General features: G+C 37.6%; 1 protein-coding gene across 1 annotated transcript in view; it reads right to left on the bottom strand.

The window, feature by feature from the left end:
* Nucleotides 1–18,839, bottom strand: part of LOC103596623 (myomesin-1-like) — a gene marked incomplete at its 3' end in the record, with an annotated part of 29,561 nt that overhangs the window by 5,136 nt on the left and 5,586 nt on the right. The window contains exon 2 of the mRNA XM_008580288.1: nt 1,324–1,464. Coding sequence (XP_008578510.1) covers nt 1,324–1,464 — 141 coding nt within the window. The remainder of the gene's footprint in view (nt 1–1,323; nt 1,465–18,839) is intronic.

Here is an 18,839-nt window from a genome sequence, read left to right as displayed (position 1 = left end):
GCGACACTGAGGGTTGCGATCCGTTGCCGGACACGAAAAAAGACAAAAAAAAAAAACAGAGTGGGAAAAAGCAAAAGACAAAATGTTTTACTCCTATCCTAGCCATCTCCTATAATGAAAATGCTGTATACCAAATGTATAATTACTGTGTAATAATATAATAATGTATTAATGTATATTAAACTACTGCAAAGAGGCTAAGTCTGGGCAAGCACCCTTAGTAATATAAGCATGTTTCTGTGGAAAGTTCACTTTAAAAGTCAAGGATATCAAATACTCCAGATAAAAAGCTAAAACTAGAATGTCATTTACTCCTTTAACTTNAAGGATATCAAATACTCCAGATAAAAAGCTAAAACTAGAATGTCATTTACTCCTTTAACTTTCTAATTGGGTTCAGAGCAATTATGACATTAGCCTCTGAAACAAATCAGAAAGGAACTGTCAGAGAGCAACGGAAAGAAAAACACAGGGCAACAGAAGTAGGCCACGAAAATTCAACCCAATTATTTCCTGTCTTTCAATGAGGATCTACTTTTTCATGACATTTGCCCTTAGAGAATGACCTCATTTTGAGTGTCACTTTAGCTATGGCAATAACTCTCCATTCAAAGGAAAATAAACAGGGAAAGGTCCAGAAAGTTCCTGTTAAACTTTAATCTTGGTGTCTCAGACAAGTTTCCTTTTAAGATTCCTTTCAATATTATGTCCACTCAGAAAAAAATGTTTATATAAAAAAGATAGAAAGTTGGCATTAGAGACTCATGATTTAGTGATTATTTTGTTTGAAGTTTACCTTGAAGTAAATGGTAATCTATTTTCCATTGAACAAATATAAGCCATACATTCAAATTATTAGATTTATTTCCCTAATGAATAATAATTAAAACTACAGTGACAATAAAGATACTTTCCATTTACCTAAACCTATCATTTGTTGATATTTTTTAGTTCACCAGCATTTTACAGTTTTGAACCTTTCTTTTTACTCTATCCATAGTTGACTATATATAGTTTTCAATCACTAGTATCCAAGGCTCTACTTCCCATCTCAACCAGTTACATAAGTAGCATTGAATTCTAATCCTTCTCTTTTGTCATGTAGCCATCCTATGTGATGGCAAAGATTTCTGAAAAGGAAATCCCTTTTTGCAATTAACACTTCTCTCCTGGTGCAGGGTTCCAATCTTCCTCAGAATTTCTCAACCAGTATATAGTAAGTGCTCAATAAATGTTAGCTGCTACTGTATTATTATTATTATCTGACAACATTTATTCCCCACTTTCTAATAATCAAAGCCAGGAAAAGAAAGCACAACACACCGTCCTGAGAAAATAGGCACCATGTAGTCGCTTGGCAGATTTTCTTTCTCCTCTCCAGACAAAAGGCTCTTCTTGGCTCTCTTCGTTTTGGGACTCAACTTGGATGAATAATCTTCTAACAGCAGACTGGAATCTGTAAGTCTGAAATAAAACCCCTAACATTAGAAAATAACAAAAAATGGTTTTAAAATACTCAAAATACTGATAAAAGGAAGTTTTAACTTGAGAGATTTTACAGAATCCTAAATCTTGAACAGTATAATTATTTTTTATCTTTAGAATTAAAGTGGAGGGCCGGCCCGGTGGCGCACTCGGTAGAGTGCGGCGCTTGGGAGCGCAGCGGTGCTCCCGCCGAGGGTTCGGATCCCATGTAGAGAGACCGGTCCGCTCACTGGTTGAGCGCAGTGCGGGCGCGACACCGAGGGTTGCGATACCGTTACCGGTCACGAAAAAAGACAAAAAGGAAAAAAAAAAAAAGAAAGTGGAGTTAGAAAGACCTCACATAGTACACTCTATACAGACACACAAGAAAAATAGGTCTATTTTGATTTCATGGGTTTTTTTCCCCTTAAAGTTTCAAGGGTAAAGAGTAATCTTTTCATAATAGTTCCTGTAGGGCTGGGTCTGGAGCTCACAGACCCCTCAAGCCTGTTGTCCAGACTGGGTCACAAAACCTTCACACGCAGGTCTACAAGCTAGGCAACTGAACAAAAAGGTCCTTGGAGCCTTGGTTAAAGAAGGAATAGTCTTTAGTCAGCAGACACAACACTATGAGCTAAACAGTCCACATAGAAACTCAGAAACTCAACTGCTACAGGCAAAGTCCACTGAAAAACTGAGAACTCCGGGCCGGCCCCATGGCGCACTTGGGAGAGTGCAGCTCTTGGGAGAGCAGCAGCGCTCCCGCCGCGGTTCGGATCCTATATAAGGATGGCCGGTGCGCTGGCTGGCTGAGCGCGGTGCGGTGACACCGCACCAAGGGTTGCGATCCCCTTACTGGTCACAAAAAGGACAAAAAAAAAAAAAAAAAAAAAACTGAGAACTCCACTGCTACCAGCAAAGTCCAAAGTAAAACTGAGCAGCTGCCAGTAGAGTAAACATGCTCTATTTTTAGAGGTGAGCTCTGCCAGCTGTCCCCTTCACAAACTCTGAAGAACACAAGAATAGCAACAAAACTAAAAAGATACATTGGCGTGCATGCGCAACAATCCATCCACACATAACTTGTTTACAAGGAATGTGCACACCACCCCCAACTGGACTGGAGGAGAGGGGGCCTGATTAAACTATTCTATTTTCCTCACAGTTCCAAATACGCTTTGTTGTTAAGGTAATGTTCAAAATGTAGGCAGACTATATAAATGGTTTTGATACACTGTGCATCCAAATCCCCTTGGGGGACCCTTTTCAAGATAGTGGCCCAAGATTATATCATTTTATAAGGGAACCCAGATAATTCTGATACAGGACCCTCGCTTCATACTTTGAGAACTTTATGCAGACAGACTCAGTGTGAAGGAACACTGGACTTATCAAGCACTACAGGTAATAAAAATATTTTATGTGAACACACGGCACTGAGTGACTCTGAGGATTACAGGGGTGTGATAAGGAACCCTTTGGTCGGTCCTACCTGCCTGTGCACACTGAAGAAAATGTGCACTTGGAGGTAGTTAGTGTTCTAATAAAGCAAAAAATTTACTAGAGAGGTGGAAAACATGAGAGCAGAGATTGCCGAGAGAAAGGATTGAAAAAAGGAAAAGCATAATCTTAATCTATATAGTTCCTGAATGAAATGAAATACATTTTCATACTAACATAAAATTTGGTGTAAATTTCAGGAGTTCATGGATGCCCTGAAGTCAATCCACAGACTCAGAGTTAAAAGCTGTGGTCTACATGGTCATGAAAGATGTTAACAATAGGGGCTGTGCAGGAACTCTCTGATGATCTTTGCAAGTTTTCTGTAAATCTGAAACTTTTTCTTTCAGAAAAAATTAATACAAAAAAAGTCCCCGGTCTAGCGACGATTTGAAAAGAAGGTGAAGCATCTGAGTGGTGTGGCATAGGAAAAGCTCAGCTGTCCAGTTCAAACAACAAAACCTTCCAAACCATCCACACCTTGACCATTTCCTAATCTTTGAAAATCATCTGGAAAAGCAAAAGGGATTACCTAAATTGAAAGCAGAAGACAGGCCAAACATATACATGACACAAAATGAATATATAATAATGAAAGAAAACATATAGCACAAGCAGAGTGTGGAGTGGCTCCGGGCCCGGAACGCAGGGTGGGCTCTGCCTTTAATACTCTGGAGTGGTCGCATGGACATGGCAAATCTCTTCCTCCCTCGCTTCCCACTCCCTCCCTCCAGGGAGAATATTTAACTATTTTTTCTATGATCAGCATTAAAATTAAAGGTTAAAACCTTGAATCAAGCTTGTGGATTGGTTACCAAATGGAAGCTGGAGTGAAAATTGTTCCTGGCTGGCTGTTGCAGGCAGCAGCAAAATGACTGCATTCTATTTCCCCAGCAGTTCACAAAGTACAAGCTGTGCTTATACAGGTCTAAGTTTAAAGTAGTATTTTCCATCACCACTTTATTCCATTACTATACAAAACAAAATTATGTGGCTTAAGAGTTTCATTTGTTTTCGTATTTCTAGGACAGCTGGATTTTCTAGTTTCTCTATTTTCCATTTTTTGCTCTTTTCTCTTTACTTCCTTTCTAGTGCCTACAGTAATAATCTCATGAGCTCATATTTTTCAATATTTTTTACATCAAAATAGCTATGATTTGTCATTCTTTTTGTTGTGTTGCTCCTTTTCCTGTCATTTTTCCCTTAAGACAAATCTTTATTATATAGAACATGCCAGAATGTGATTATTCTATTCTCACAGGTCAATCACAGCAGCTGATTTTTAATAGTTAACTTATGCTTAAGATTCATGACACTATCACAAGCCTCTATTTCTTATGTCATCAGGAACAACAGACTTCATAAAAGCATTATAATGTATTACATCGTATTATTTAGAAAATACAAAATCTTCCTCTTTGTTTTGCAAGTTTCTTCAAGCTTTTGATTTCTAATGAAAAAGAGTGCGTGATGGATTGGATATTAAAATACTATGCCAACAGATGATTTAGTAATGCTGTTATTTATTGATGCTAGGAAACAATACTAAATCAAAACTAAATAAAACACAAAGTTTTAAGAAACTGACTATGTAATAATCAGTGCTATTATTTGAAAAAAAGCCATGAATAGTCTATTTTGTTTTAATCCGTGAACACTGAAGTGCAACATCTTATTCTATTGAATTTTAAAGTTGAATAATGTTTTCAGAGGAGTTAAATAAAATATGTAGATTTTAAATTTCTTTGAACTTAAAGAGCTAGGTAAGGGTTTACTAACCTCTTGGGCTTTTAGTTTTATCTAAAATTTGAAAATAATACTCTATTTAACCACTCAGCTTCTGAGTAGACACTAAACTTCATATGTATGGATTTGTGTAGATCTTTTAACTATCAAAAGTACACGTAGCATTCTTTATGTACTCAGCTTGAACCTTGAATCTTTCTGAATTTCAAGTTATGAAGGGAATGAAATTAAGCAATAGGCAAGGATTGACTGTGCATGCACACGTATGCATCTATGTATCTATAACTGTGTCTAGGTACATTTTTTTGTACTCTGCTACTGATAGTGCTATGTCCTCTGTTACTATGGCTACAGTTAGCAGATTTTAAATAAATATCCTGGTGTGTATAACAGTATCACACCTATGACAAGCTGCACCACAGAGAACGGACACAGCCAAGCACTCTCTGGAAATTCCCCAGGAACTCAGAAATAGGCTTACACCTGCATCTACTTCAAATACTGAACAGAAAAAAAATATATAATCTTCTGCTCTTACAATTTCATAATAATGTTTTATAGGAAAATCAAGGACAAAAACAAAATCCTAGAGCTGGAAAGATCTCAGGGATATTTATACCAGGCCCCTCACTTTACAGATGTGGAAATAAAGGCCTAGAGTTTTTGTAACTTGCCCATGTTCACATAGGCAAGTTGGTAGCTGAAATGGGACTAACTCCCATCTCTTCTTGATTTTTGGGTTAGTGTTCTTTCCTCTATACCAGTGGTTTCCAATTTTTGTGATTGAGTACTCTCGATCGAAAAATACTGGGGGCACACCACGTATATATGTTTGCTTACTTATTTCTATGCATATAAAATATAAATATTCTTGCCTTAGAAAACATTCAGTCAATAGAAAAATTTTAAAGTATAAATTTGATTTAAAAAAAATAGAAGTGTTAATATTTTTCCCTATATTTCCATAGCTTATCTTTGTGGACTCCCTGCTTTGGAGACCATAACACCATCTCACACTGCCCACAACTCTGAGGTTGATTTGCTATTCCTGAATTTATTCACATAAAGGTTATGAAATCATCACAGTCCAGTTAAAAATAAAGCAAAAAAAAAAACTCATTAACGTTTACATAAAGTAAAATGCTAGTCCTTTATGTTTATAATCACCACATACTTTTGGAAAATTGTCCCAGATTCCCCAGGATAAATAAATTTGTTCATACTTATGTCAAGCATGGAATTTCTTAATGGCTACATTACTTTCTGAAGATATTCTCACAGACTATCAGCACGGTTCAGAAAAATGATGCATTGTCATTGCTGACTGTGCTCCCAGAGCCAGCATTGCCATCCCTATGTGTTCATGATTATTCTGCATTACTGGTCTCTCTATCTGTCTTTCCCACTGACTGTGACTATGGAAGGGGAGGGATGGTCTCAGTTATCTTTATATCCTTAGCAAGGATGTGTGAAGGTATCCATTGCCTGACACTGTTCAATAAACTTTGTTTATTGAACGAAGTGAAATCAAGATCCATTCTCCTGTAATCACACCCTAACTCAGTGATTCTCTACCCTAGTTTCACATCAGAATCTGCTGGAGAGGTATTAAAAATGGCCAGTGCAGAGGCAGGATTTCCAGTATAGTGGGACAAGTAGTTCATCATTTCTTCTCCCCCAAAAGCAATGATAAAATGTGACACATTGCCACATCAGAATCTGCTGGAGAGGTATTAAAAATGGCCAGTGCAGAGGCAGGATTTCCAGTATGGCGGGACAAGTAGTTCATCATTTCTTCTCCCCCAAAAGCAATGATAAAATGTGACACATTGTCAAAAATGACCCATTCAGGGCTCTGAAAATCAATCAAAGGCACACACTATACTGAGAAATGGTTATTTATAAAAAACCACTAAACTTCAGGTATGAGCAGTGGGAGTGTGCGTGGCATTCTTGCCTAGGCTTTGCCCATTGCCCACCCCCAGTTCAGTCCAGAAGGTAATTCTACCAAGGTGGGAAAAGGCATGGAAAGGATTTTTCCCTGGCAGAGGGGGCCGACTTGATTTGAAGCAGAGCATGACAAAACCCCACATCCAGCAGTACTGTGAATAAACACAGCAGTCTAGGTGGCAAATAAACAAGGAAAGATCAGCAGCTCAGCTAGCTTAAGGTTGCAATCATAGTTGGGGCAAGCAGCAGACTGGCAGATCAGCCAGAAATGGAACAGGGAGATCTGGGAAATAGCCTTCACAAGCTCTCCATACATACCTGTGCAGGAAAATATGGAAGGGGCCCAAGTTTTTCAGTGCCAGAAAGAGAGGAAAGAGAGAAAGGGCAGATTTGATAAAAAAATTAATCTGTGAATCCAAGATGCTCAACCAACCCAAGGAGGATACACACAAAGAGATACACACACCTAGATATATCATAATTAAACTTACTGAAAGCCAAAGCTAGGGAGAAATCTTGAAAGCAGCAAGAGTAGGGGCCAGCCCGGTGGCGCACTGCTACAGTGCGCCGCTTGGGAAGCGCGGCAGCGCTCCCACCGAGGGTTCGGATCCCACATACAGACCGGCCGCTCACTGGCTGAGCGAGGTGCAGGGGCAACACCAAGGGTTGCGATCCCGTTGCCGGTCCCAGACCAGTACGGGCGCGACACTGAGGGTTGCGATCCGTTGCTGGACACGAAAAAAGACCAAAAAAAAAAAAAAAAGAAAGCAGCAAGAGTAAAATGATTCACCACATACAGGGGACAAATAATACTATTAATGGCTGACTTCTCATCAGAAAAATACATCCCAGAAGGCACTGACATAACATATTTAAGTGCTGAAAAAAATGCCAATCAAGAATTCTATATTCAGTGAACTACCCTTCAAAACTGAAGGTGAAGTGAAGATATTCTCAGATAAAGACTGAAAGAATTCTTTGCTAGCAGACCTGCCTTACAAGAAATACTAAAGGAAGCCTGGCCAGATAGCTCAGTTGGTTACAGCATGGTACTGATAATACCAAGGTCCAGGGTTTGATCCCTGTACTAGCCAGCTGCCAAAAAAAAAGAAATTCTTTAAGCTTAAAGGAAATGATAAGGAAGTGATTGATACCAGACAGCAATTTGAATGCACAGACAAAAAATGGAAAGCACTGTAAAGTGAATAATTGGGTAAATATAAAAGACAGTATGTGTACACACACATATGTACAAAAGTGTACATATATTTATATATACACATATATATTTCTCTTCTCTTAAATTCTTTAGAAGACATAAGATTGAATAAAATACTTATCACACTGCATTTCTGGGTTTATAACATACATAGTTGTGGTATATATGTGTAGTACAGCACAAAGGAGAGGGGAAGAAATGAAGCTATATTACAGCAAAGTTTCTGCATTTTACTAGCATTAAGTTAGTATAAATCTTAAGTAATTAGTGATAAGTTATTATGTGCATTGTGATTCCTAAAGCAACCCCAAAGAATATAGTCAAGGAACAAAGGAATTAAAATGGTACACTAAAAATGCCTATCTAACACAAAACAGGGCAGTCAAGAAGGAGCAATGGAACAAAAGAGATATGAGATATATGATATACTGAAAAAAAAAATAACAAAAGTGGCAGTCATAAATCCAACTGTGGGGGAAAAAAGGATAATTTACTCAGGCTTCCTCAGTTCAGGTTTGGTTGGGGGTTGAGCAGCACATTCTTAATTCTCTGTAAACAAGTTGTGTGTGGGTGGAGTTAGTGCACATGTGCACCAAAGTATCTTTTTAGTTTTGTTGCTATTGTGTGTTCTTCAGTTTGTGAAACAGGCTAGCAGGCAGAGAGCTCATGTCAAAAAATAGAGCATGTTTACTCTGCTGGCAGCTGCTCAGTTTTTCTTTGGACTTTGCCGGTAGCAGTTGAGTTTCTGAGTTTCTCCTTTGGATTGTTTAGCTCCTAGGTGTGTGTGTGCTGAATAAAGACTATTCTTTCTTCAACTAAGGCTCCAAGGACCTTTTTGCCAGTTACCTAGCTCATAGACCTGCGTGTGAAGGGTTTGTGAATGGGCTCAAGGAGTCTGTGAGTACCAGACCCTAGCTCTAGCTCTACTCCAACCATACCAGTTATTTTATTAAATGTGAATAAAATAAAAATTCCAAGGAACAGGCAGAGGTTGTCAGTCTGGACAAAAAAAAAAAAAAAAACAGTTAATCCAATTATATGCTGCCAGAAAAGGCATGCTTTAAATTTAAAGACACATCTCTTTTAAAGTAAAAGGATGAAAATGATATACCACACAAATGGTAACCGTGAGAATCCGGGGCTATATTAATATCAAACAAAATATATTTTAAATCAAGAAATATTACTAGAGACAAAGAGGGACATTTCATAATAATAAAAGGGTAAATTCCTCAGAAAAATATGTTAATTATAAATGTATATGCACCTAACAGCAGAACCCTAACATACATGAAGCAAAAATGACAGAATTAAAAGCAGAGGGCTGAGCCTGTGGCGCACTCAGGAGAGTACGCTCCCACCACGGGTTCAGATCCTATATAGGGATGACCGGCGCGCTCACAGCGCTCACTGGCTGAGCGCGGTGTGGCCGGTCTCAAAAAGGACAAAAAAAAAAAAAAAAAAAAAAAAAAAAGAAGAAATAGAAAGTTGAAAAATAATAGTTGGAGACTTCAATACTCCACTGTCAATAACTGATAAAACAACTAGACAAAAAATCAGCAAGGATATAGGAGACTTGAATAACACTATTAATCAACTTGACCTAACTGATCTTTCTAGAATAATTCACCCAATGAAAACAAAGTAACTATTCTTTTCAACATTCTCAAGGAACATTCATATACTAATCCACAAAACAATCTCAATAAATTTAAAGGAACTGAAATCATAGAAAATATATTCCCTGACAATAGAAGAATTTAACAAGAATTTACAACAAAAAGAAATTTAGACAATCCTCAAATATCAGGAAATTAAATAACTTATTGGTCAAAAAAGAAATCATAAGGAAAATTAGAAAATATTCTGTACTACATGAAAGCAAAAACACACATATTAAAATTTATGAGATGCTGCTAAAGCAGTGTTTAGGGGGAATTTTGTAGCTTTAATTGTCCATATTAGAAAAAAGAGAGGTCTCAAATTAATAATTTAAGCTTCCACCATGAGAAGCTAGAAAAAAGATTAAACACAAAACAATCAGAAGGGATATATAATAAAGATAAGAGGGGAAATCAATTAAATAGAAAACAGAATGATAATAGATAAAATCAATATAACAGAAGTTAGTTAATTGGCAAAATCAAGAAAATTGACAATCCATTCACTAGCTTGATCTTGTAAAAAAGAAGACACAAATGATTAAAATCAAGAATGAAAAGAGAAACAACTACCAACCCAACAGAAATAGAGATTCACAAGAAAATAGGATGACTTTATGCCAACAAATTAGACAACCTAAATGAAATGGGAAAATTCCTACAAAAACCCAAATTACCAAAACTAATTCAAGACAAAATTAAAAATCTGAACAGACCAATAACAAGTAACGAAATTGAATTAGTAATTTAAAATTGACCCACAATGAAAAGCCCATGCCCGAATGGCTTCACAAAGAATTCTATCAAATATTTAAAGAAGAAACAATACCAATCATTTCCAAATTTTTTCAAAAATAGAGAAGAGAATACTTTCTAACTCATTTCATAAGGTCAGTATTACCTGATATCAAAGCCAAAGAAAGACATTACAATAAAAGAAAACTACAGACCAATATCTCTTATAAAGATAGATGCAAAAATCCTTCACAGAATGTTAACAAATGGAATCAGCAACATATAAAACATATAAAACCAAGTGAAGATTATCCCCAAAATGCAATGTTGATTTAACTCAATTAGTGTAACATACTATGTGATGGAGTTTGGATGTGTTGTCCCCTCCAAAACTCATGTGGAAATTTGATCCCTAGTGTGGCAGTGTTGGAAACTGTCTGAGTCATGGGGGTGGATCCTTCATGAAAGGCTTAATGCTTTCCCTGGGGGAGGGGGATTAATGAGTGAGATCTCGCTCTATTAGTTCCTGTGAGAGATGGTTGTTTATAGGACCCTGGCACCTCCTCTCTCTCCCTTGCTTCCTCTCTCTCTTGTTTTCTCTCACCATGTGATCTGCTTGTACCCGCCAGTTGCCTGCCACTTTCCACCATAAGCAGAAGCAGCCTGAGGCCTGTGCTAGATACAGCTGTCCTAGAATCATAAGCCAAATAAACCTCTCTTCTTTATAAATCATCCAGTCTCAGGTAGTTCTGTTATAGCAACAAAATGGACTAACACACCATAGTAATAGAATAAAGAACAAAAACCACATGATCATCTCAACAGATGCAGAAAAAGCATTTGACAAAATTTAACATTCATTGATATTAAGAACTCTCAACAGAACAGGAATAAAAGAGAATTTCCTCAAGTTGATAAAGGCCACTTATGAAAAATCTACAGCTAATATTTACTTAATGATAAAAAAACCAAATGCTTTCTTACTAAGATAAGAACAAAACAATGATATCTGCTATTGCCACTTAGATTCAACCCTGTACTAGAGGTCCTAGTCAAGGCAACTAGTGAAAAAAAAATTGGAAAGAAAAAACTCTACCTTTAGTTACAGATGATATAATTATGTATGTAGAAAATCCTAAGGAATCCACACAAACGCAAAAATTAGTACTAATAAATGAGTTCAGCAAGATCAAAGGATATAAACTCAAAAGACAAAAATCAATTATACTTTTGTACTAGTAATGAACAATCCAAAAATAAAATTAAGACAACTCGCTATTCACAATAGCATCAAAAATAATAAAATATTTAGAAATAACTTTAACAAAGTAGTACAACATGTATGCATTGAAAATTATAATACATTATTATGATAAGTGAAAGAAGATCTAAATACTGTAAATAAATATTCCATGTTCATGAACTGGATGACTCGACATTGTTAAGATGGCACATATTTCAAAATTGATCTACAGATTCAACATGGTCTCTATCAAAATCCTAGCAGACTTTTTTCTTTGTAGAAATTGACAAGATGATTCTAAAATTTATATGGTAATATGAAGGAACATAGACAAAAAAAAATTGTAAAAGGGGAACTAAGTTTGAGGACTTACATTCAACAATTTAAAAACTTTTAATAAAGCAACAGTAATTAAGACAGTGTGGTACTGGCATAGGGACAGACAGAACATATAGATTAATGGAACAGAATTGAGAGTACAAAAATAAATCCTTACATTTATGGTCAATTGATTTTTGATGAGAATATTAAGGAATTTAGTTGAGGAAAGAATAATCTTTTCAACAAATGGTGCTGGACAATTGTTTATCCATATGTGAAAGGATAAATTTAGAAGTTTATCAACATCATACACAAAAATTAATTTTAAATGGATATAGTTCTAAATACAGGAGCTAAAATGATAAAACTATTAGAAGAAAAGATAAGACAAACTCTAAGATGTTGACTTAGCAAAAGAGTTCTTAGCTATAACACAAAAAGCATAATTCAAGAGAAAAAAACGATAAATTGAACTTCATCAAAATTAAAAACTTCTCGTCTTTGAAAGACACTGTGAAGAGAATGAAAAGACAAGGCAGAGACTGAGAGAAAAATTTGTAAATATATCTGATATAAGACTTGTATACAAAATATTTAAATATTATGACAACTCAATAATAACAACAACAAAAAAATCCAGTTAAAACATGGCCAAAGATTTGAATAGGCATATCACCAATCAAGATATACAAATGGCTAATAAGCACATAAAAAATGGTCAGGACACAAATCAAAACCACAATGAGACTCCACTATGTACCCACTATCAGGGCTATAATAAAGAAGACAGGAAATAATACATGTTGTCAAGGTTGTAGATAAATTGGAATATTCATACATTGCCGAGGGATTGTAAAATGGTACAGCCATGGCAAAGATGTGGGTAGACTAGAATCCTCATACATTGCTGTGGGAATGTAAAATGGTAGAGCCACTTTGGAAAACAGTTGGGAGGTTTCTTATAAAGTTAAACATAAACTTAGCATACAACCTGCTGATATTTTTAAAAGTGCAGGAGAAAATTGACTTAATGCATTATTAAACAATCACCTTTCAGAGTGTGTTATATACAGTTGGGAGGTTTCTTATAAAGTTAAACATAAACTTAGCATACAACCTGCTGATATTTTTTAAAGTGCAGGAGAAAATTGACTTAATGCATTATTAAACAATCACCTTTCAGAGTGTGTTATACGTTATAATACCACTGAAAGCTTCACAGGTTTATTAACTTCTTGTAGCAATTTCATTTATTTAACAAAAAATTCATTGAGCATCTATTGTGTGCAAAATACTGTGCTAGACACTGCGAGTGAGATATGAAGACAAATTAAAAACCCTTGTTTTCTGAGAGCTTTATGATCTAGCAGGGGAGTAAATGTATTATGTCAATCAAAAAAGGAAGAATGGAAGAATACGAGGAAGGAAGGCAGATAAGCAGAAAGACCAGTGCAAACAAAATTTGAATTCACAGGCTTTTCAGTGAATTTCTGTCTGGGGTTATCAGGGAGTCCTTTATGGAAGAGCTTGATGTTGAAAATGGGTAGGACATCCCAGGATGACAGAGAGGTATGTGCAAAAGCTTAAAAACAAAAACTCTATTTTTATTGCTGACTTATCTATGTGCTGGCATTAGACTTTACTGAGTGGCCACGAAAGATCTGAACTCATTTTTATTATTCTATTTTCCTTTAAAACGGCTTCTTTGTATGTATTTACAGCCCAGTACTATTGCATATACCCAAAATGCTCAACTGTTTACCAGAGCAGAGAAAGAGGCAGTGGTTTTAATGAACTATGGGTCAGCTTCCTCTTGGTCTCTTGGCTATCTTTGCTCCAGTCAGCCACTCCTTCCTAGGCTTCTGGTATCTGAAGTTCCATCTCTTTCATCTTCAGGACCCAGTGCAGAGTCAGCTGGAGCTTGCATTCTCTTTTCTCCTTTCTACTTTGCTATTAGCCACATTTCCCCCTCCTGTGAAACTTGAAAGATAATACTTTTCTCTGGACTTTTGTGAAAAGGTAGTTTTGTGTCTACATTTGATTTAGAGCAGCTTTGTTTTGATACAGGCATCATGTTGGCCTAAACACTTTCTACTGACCTTTTGCTTCTCCTGTTTCCCAATCTGGACACTAATGGAGGTTTCAGGAGAACATCAAAGTTAGTGGACTAGCAGGAGACTAAAAAGAGTCCTTTTCCTACTAATACACTTTGAAGAAAAAGTTTCTTATAAGATCCAAACATGAATTTAGTTAGATCAACATCACCCTTGAAATACACTGACATGTAGTGTCATAATAAATAACCATAATTGGCTTATAATTTTTCTTTTTTGCATTATTTACCTTACACTTACCTCTTTTTTTCCCCCCTCTCCATTTTGCCCTCTTGGCCATAGAAATATCTAATTTTCAGGTTTTTTAAGACTACTTAAAAAGGGATGTAACCACAATTTTTTCCTATTCATTGCTCTATTTTTCCATGATTTAAATTTCCATGCTTAAGCAACATTTTACTATCATTTTCAGTAACTTTCCACGGCTAATGTATAGCCATGATCTAAAAGTAAATACCATGCAGGCCTGAACCACTTCTCAACATGAATGTAGAACAGTTATATGTTCTAGAAAGGATGGATGGGTACAATACTGAGAAATTTAAATCTCTTATGGTTCTTATCTTTATATATCCTTCATTTCTAACTATAAATTAATTTAACCAGATGTGATTATGGCCCATTGTTAAGCAGGAGTAAAAGAGTTTACTCCATATTTCCTAGACATTATAGTATACAAAACACTTGATAATAGTATCAGGATATGCCTTATGGAGTCTAAGCCTGTTTCTTTGTAGACTGAATTGTCCAGAGTTTTCATAATCAAAAGAATCTGGTCGAACCAGGTCAGCTAAATTATAGTGCCTTGGGAGATCTGGGATAAGTCACATTCACCTGTCCTGGAAAACATTATCATAAGACCATTTTACTTAGAAGCAGCCATAATGGCACCAGACAGCCATAAAATAATCTAGAATACTTATTATCCTTCCCCTAGATCGCTGCATGTAGGATGTAACCTAGTAACAATCCCAAATCTATGTCATGTACAACCAATAGAAAAAAGCCTGCTGAAGTAAGTAGGTGGAGTTGTCCTTCTCTCTCTCTCTTTTGACCCTTTCCCCTTCTTGTGATTACAAAATATTAAGCTCTGCTGGCTTTTTTTGGAACACATTTTCAAGGCTACCTGATCTATGTGTCTCCCTACTTGCAATCATCATATTGGCTCAATAAATCCTTGATATATGTATTTGGTCTCAGATGCTTTTTAGGTCAACAGTTCATAAAATTTAATTTTATTACCTTATTTATAAAGTAGCCCAGACACCCACATCCAACCCCACTTTGGGGATGGTCACGGGGGTTGACTAGGACTTGCCTGAAAGTTACCTTATTCATTTGAGGGGTTCCTGCTTTTTGGTTTTGTTTAGAAAGACTGACGTGGAAAAGCTCATGCCCGTTGCGGTGGCTCTCTTGGGCTTCCAAGTCGAGATCTCTGTAGAGAAGCTCAGTTACACCCCACTGCCCAGCCAGCAGGAAGGTGCCAAATTTGTGGAGGCCGAGGCCCTGTAAGGACAGAGCTAACATTTCTCCTCTGAGCCCAGGGGGGCGACCACTTTGTCCTTCCTCCACCTTGGATGACTTGTTCCATTCCACTCTGAACGGACATGCCTCCCTCCTCACAGCATGATTCACACACCAACGGAGGATTAATGCCATTCTGTGAGTATCTTGTATCATCTCCACTTGATTTAACCTAGGAGGCTAACAAATAATGTTTTCGACGTACAGTCAAGCACAGGAAGCAAAGAATAAACCATGTCTTTCTAGGCCTTGGTCTACGTATCTGTGAAAGGAGGAGCTTAAATTAGGTGAACTTTCGGTCCCTTTTTGCTTTAACATTCCATGATTCCATGGACCTATAAATTGCCAGTTATATAACACTGGTATTACCAAAAGTGAGACTCCTGGTTCTCTCTCCACAAACAAGCCCTGCGTGTATAGATGAGGGAGTGGGAGTAAGAGATTAGCACATGGTGAGGACCACTCTCTTTGGACTAAAGGTCAGGCTTTGGGATTCAGGACATAATACAGCTTCCTTTTAAAGAAGTAACTCTGCTCTTCTGCTTTCAGTAGATCGTCCTCTGACTTTCCACCGCCTCAGAAGCAATGTTGATATTCTTGGACTCATTTGTTGATGCTTAAACACTAGAAGACAAATCCAAAAGTGTTTCATTGATTCTTGTTACCCAGGAACTATGGGGCTTCTTTCTTAAATATAATAATTAAAATTTTATTTAAAGAACAGGCTATATAACTGTTTCTAGAGGGAAAAAGGTTAGAATACAAAACCTTGACATAGCAGCTGCTTTCCGAGCGAACTTCATTTCCCATAGCAGTCTACTGGCTCAATATATACATATATATTTTGTAATTTTATTTAAAGAACAGGCTATATAACTGTTTCTAGAGGGAAAAAGGTTAGAATACAAAACCCTGACATATCAGCTGCTTTCCGAGCGAACTTCATTTCCCATAGCAGTCTACTGGCTCAATATATACATATATATTTTGTAGTTCAGATTCAGTCACTTCAATCTACAGATGAGCATATAATGATGGTTATTTCGAGGTATTTACTAAACACCATAAAAACACTAACAGTGGAATAAGGTGTTTCTTAAACACCACGTGGAAACTTAGACCTCACAACATGAGGGACAATCACTTTCCTCATTTTACAGATGAAGAAGCTGAGAGGTTAACTAGCTTCTCCAAAGTCACAAGCCTAACTGCAGGCAAGCACAGGCCTGTTTGACCCCAAAGACTATCCACATCCCCTTACGTTATAATGTCTAGAAATGGATATGTAGAAAACCGACATGAATCAGATACTAATAGCTAAAGTTCAGGGCACAAAAATGTCCACAGGGCAGTAGATTTCTTTGGTAAAACCTTTTGAAACCATATGGGGATGGGAAATGGAACAGGTTTTCGGGTTCCCCTCAGTCTGTGCTGTGTTTAGTGGTCTCTGTTGTTAGCACTGGTATCTTCTGTCTGAATTAGAGCTGGTTTGAATGTTAGCATGGCCTTCATAAACTCTGTTAGTTTCAAAAGGGGTAATTATCTGGGCAATACCCAAGGGAAGTTGATCAGTGTGACATGAGTGTAGGTGAGGGGCATGATTTAAAGTTAGGGTGCCCTGGGAAAGTCACTCAAGCCACAGTGTTCTCATCACCAAACTGGTCTGGCTTAGAACTGGTAATTACCTGGTAATCTCTATGTATGATTCTAAATGGTGGGTGAAAGAGTCTGTAAGGGCCCAGGTTTGGCACTCATGAACTCTCCACAGGTTTTCCTTCTTAGAATTTGTACCCGGGCCGACCCTGTGGCTCACTCGGGAGAGTGCGGCGCTGGGAGCGCAGCAGCGCTCCAGTGCCAAGGCTGCGGGTTCGGATCCTATATAGGGATGCCTGGTGCGCTCACTGGCTGAGCGCGGTGCCAGCGACACCAAGCCAAGGGTTACAATCCCCTTATCGGTCACCAAAAAAATAAAATAAAAAAGAATTTGTGCCCTTCCATCTATTGTTCCCTGCTCTAAATCTTGGTTATTTTGGTGCCTAATGGCTTCTCCACAAGAAAAGTAAATAAAAGGAAGCATAATGAAAAACAATATATTGATTCTTCAAGAAAAACCTAGTGGCAGTGTGGTCGAGGGGAGTTGCTAAGTGGCATCAGGTACTCATGGAAAGTGCAGGGACTCGGGTGGGATGGGGGTTCAAGTCACTACTCTGTCACTTGTTAGGGTAATGAAGAAAATTGTTTAATCTCCTTGGTCTCAAATCTTCTCATCTGTAAAACTAGGATAATAATCTTTACTTCTCAAGGCTGTTGTAAAGACTCAGTGGAATATAGGATGCCATGCTGAATTGCATCATATGGGCTGAATTTTAATCTGTTTAGAATAAGACAACTAGGGCCGGCCCGGTGGCGCACTCGGTAGAGTGCGGCGCTTGGGAGTGCGGCGGCGCTCCCGCCGAGGGTTCGGATCCCATATAGAGACCGGTCCGCTCACTGGTTGAGCGCGGTGCGGGCGCGACACCGAGGGTTGCGATCCCGTTACCGGTTACGAAAAAAGACAAAAAGGAAAAAAAAAAAAAGAATAAGACAATTAAATGTCTCCCACTATGGAGGGCTAAGGGACAATTCTAAATCCTTCCATCATCCTAGAACTTTGCCGTGTTATTCTCTGGTTTTGAAAGTTATTAACTCTTACTTATCAAGCATAACAAAATATTAGTATTTCTATCTTAATGTGTGATCCGGCCTCCTCATAAGAATGGAAGGTACCCTGCTTCCACAATACCACATTCTCTGTAAACATTTGCCTCATTTCATCCTAAGTCCTTATATTATCGGCATGGGAAAGGGGTCCTCAGGTCACACGCTGGACTGTTTGATATTTATATGTAGATTTTCTAGAGCCGTGGTTCTGACCTATGTTGAGTCATATACTTCTCTGAGAATCTGATGAAAGCTACAGTCCCTCTCTCCAGGAAAATTCTCATTCACACGTAATTCTGCACGTAATTTTAGATCATCCAAGACTATTGAAATCCATTCATGGACAGAGGTTAAGAACCCTTGCTGTAGTGGATTGAATTATGTCCCCTCAAAACTCACTGAATATTGAGTTGTATCCCCCAAGTTTTATGTGTTAGAAACTTGGCTCCCACTGTGACTGTTAAGAGGGTGGGAAATCCTATTATGGCAATTGAAAGGTGGAGCCTTGAAGAGGTCATTGGATTGTAGGACCATGAAGTAGTGAATGGATTAAAAATGGTGGTCAGGGGCGTGGTTCTGAGGGCTTGAAAAGAAGACAGAGTCTCTCTGCTCTCTCTGCTTCCACCATCTTGCAATGTGAGACGCCTGGGTCACTGTCACCA

This window comes from Galeopterus variegatus, unplaced genomic scaffold, assembly GCF_000696425.1.
Source record: "Galeopterus variegatus unplaced genomic scaffold, G_variegatus-3.0.2 Scaffold2059, whole genome shotgun sequence".
Taxonomy (NCBI): domain Eukaryota; kingdom Metazoa; phylum Chordata; class Mammalia; order Dermoptera; family Cynocephalidae; genus Galeopterus; species Galeopterus variegatus.
The sequence above is the reverse complement of the archived record's forward strand: the minus strand, read 5'-3'. Positions and strand labels throughout refer to the sequence as shown.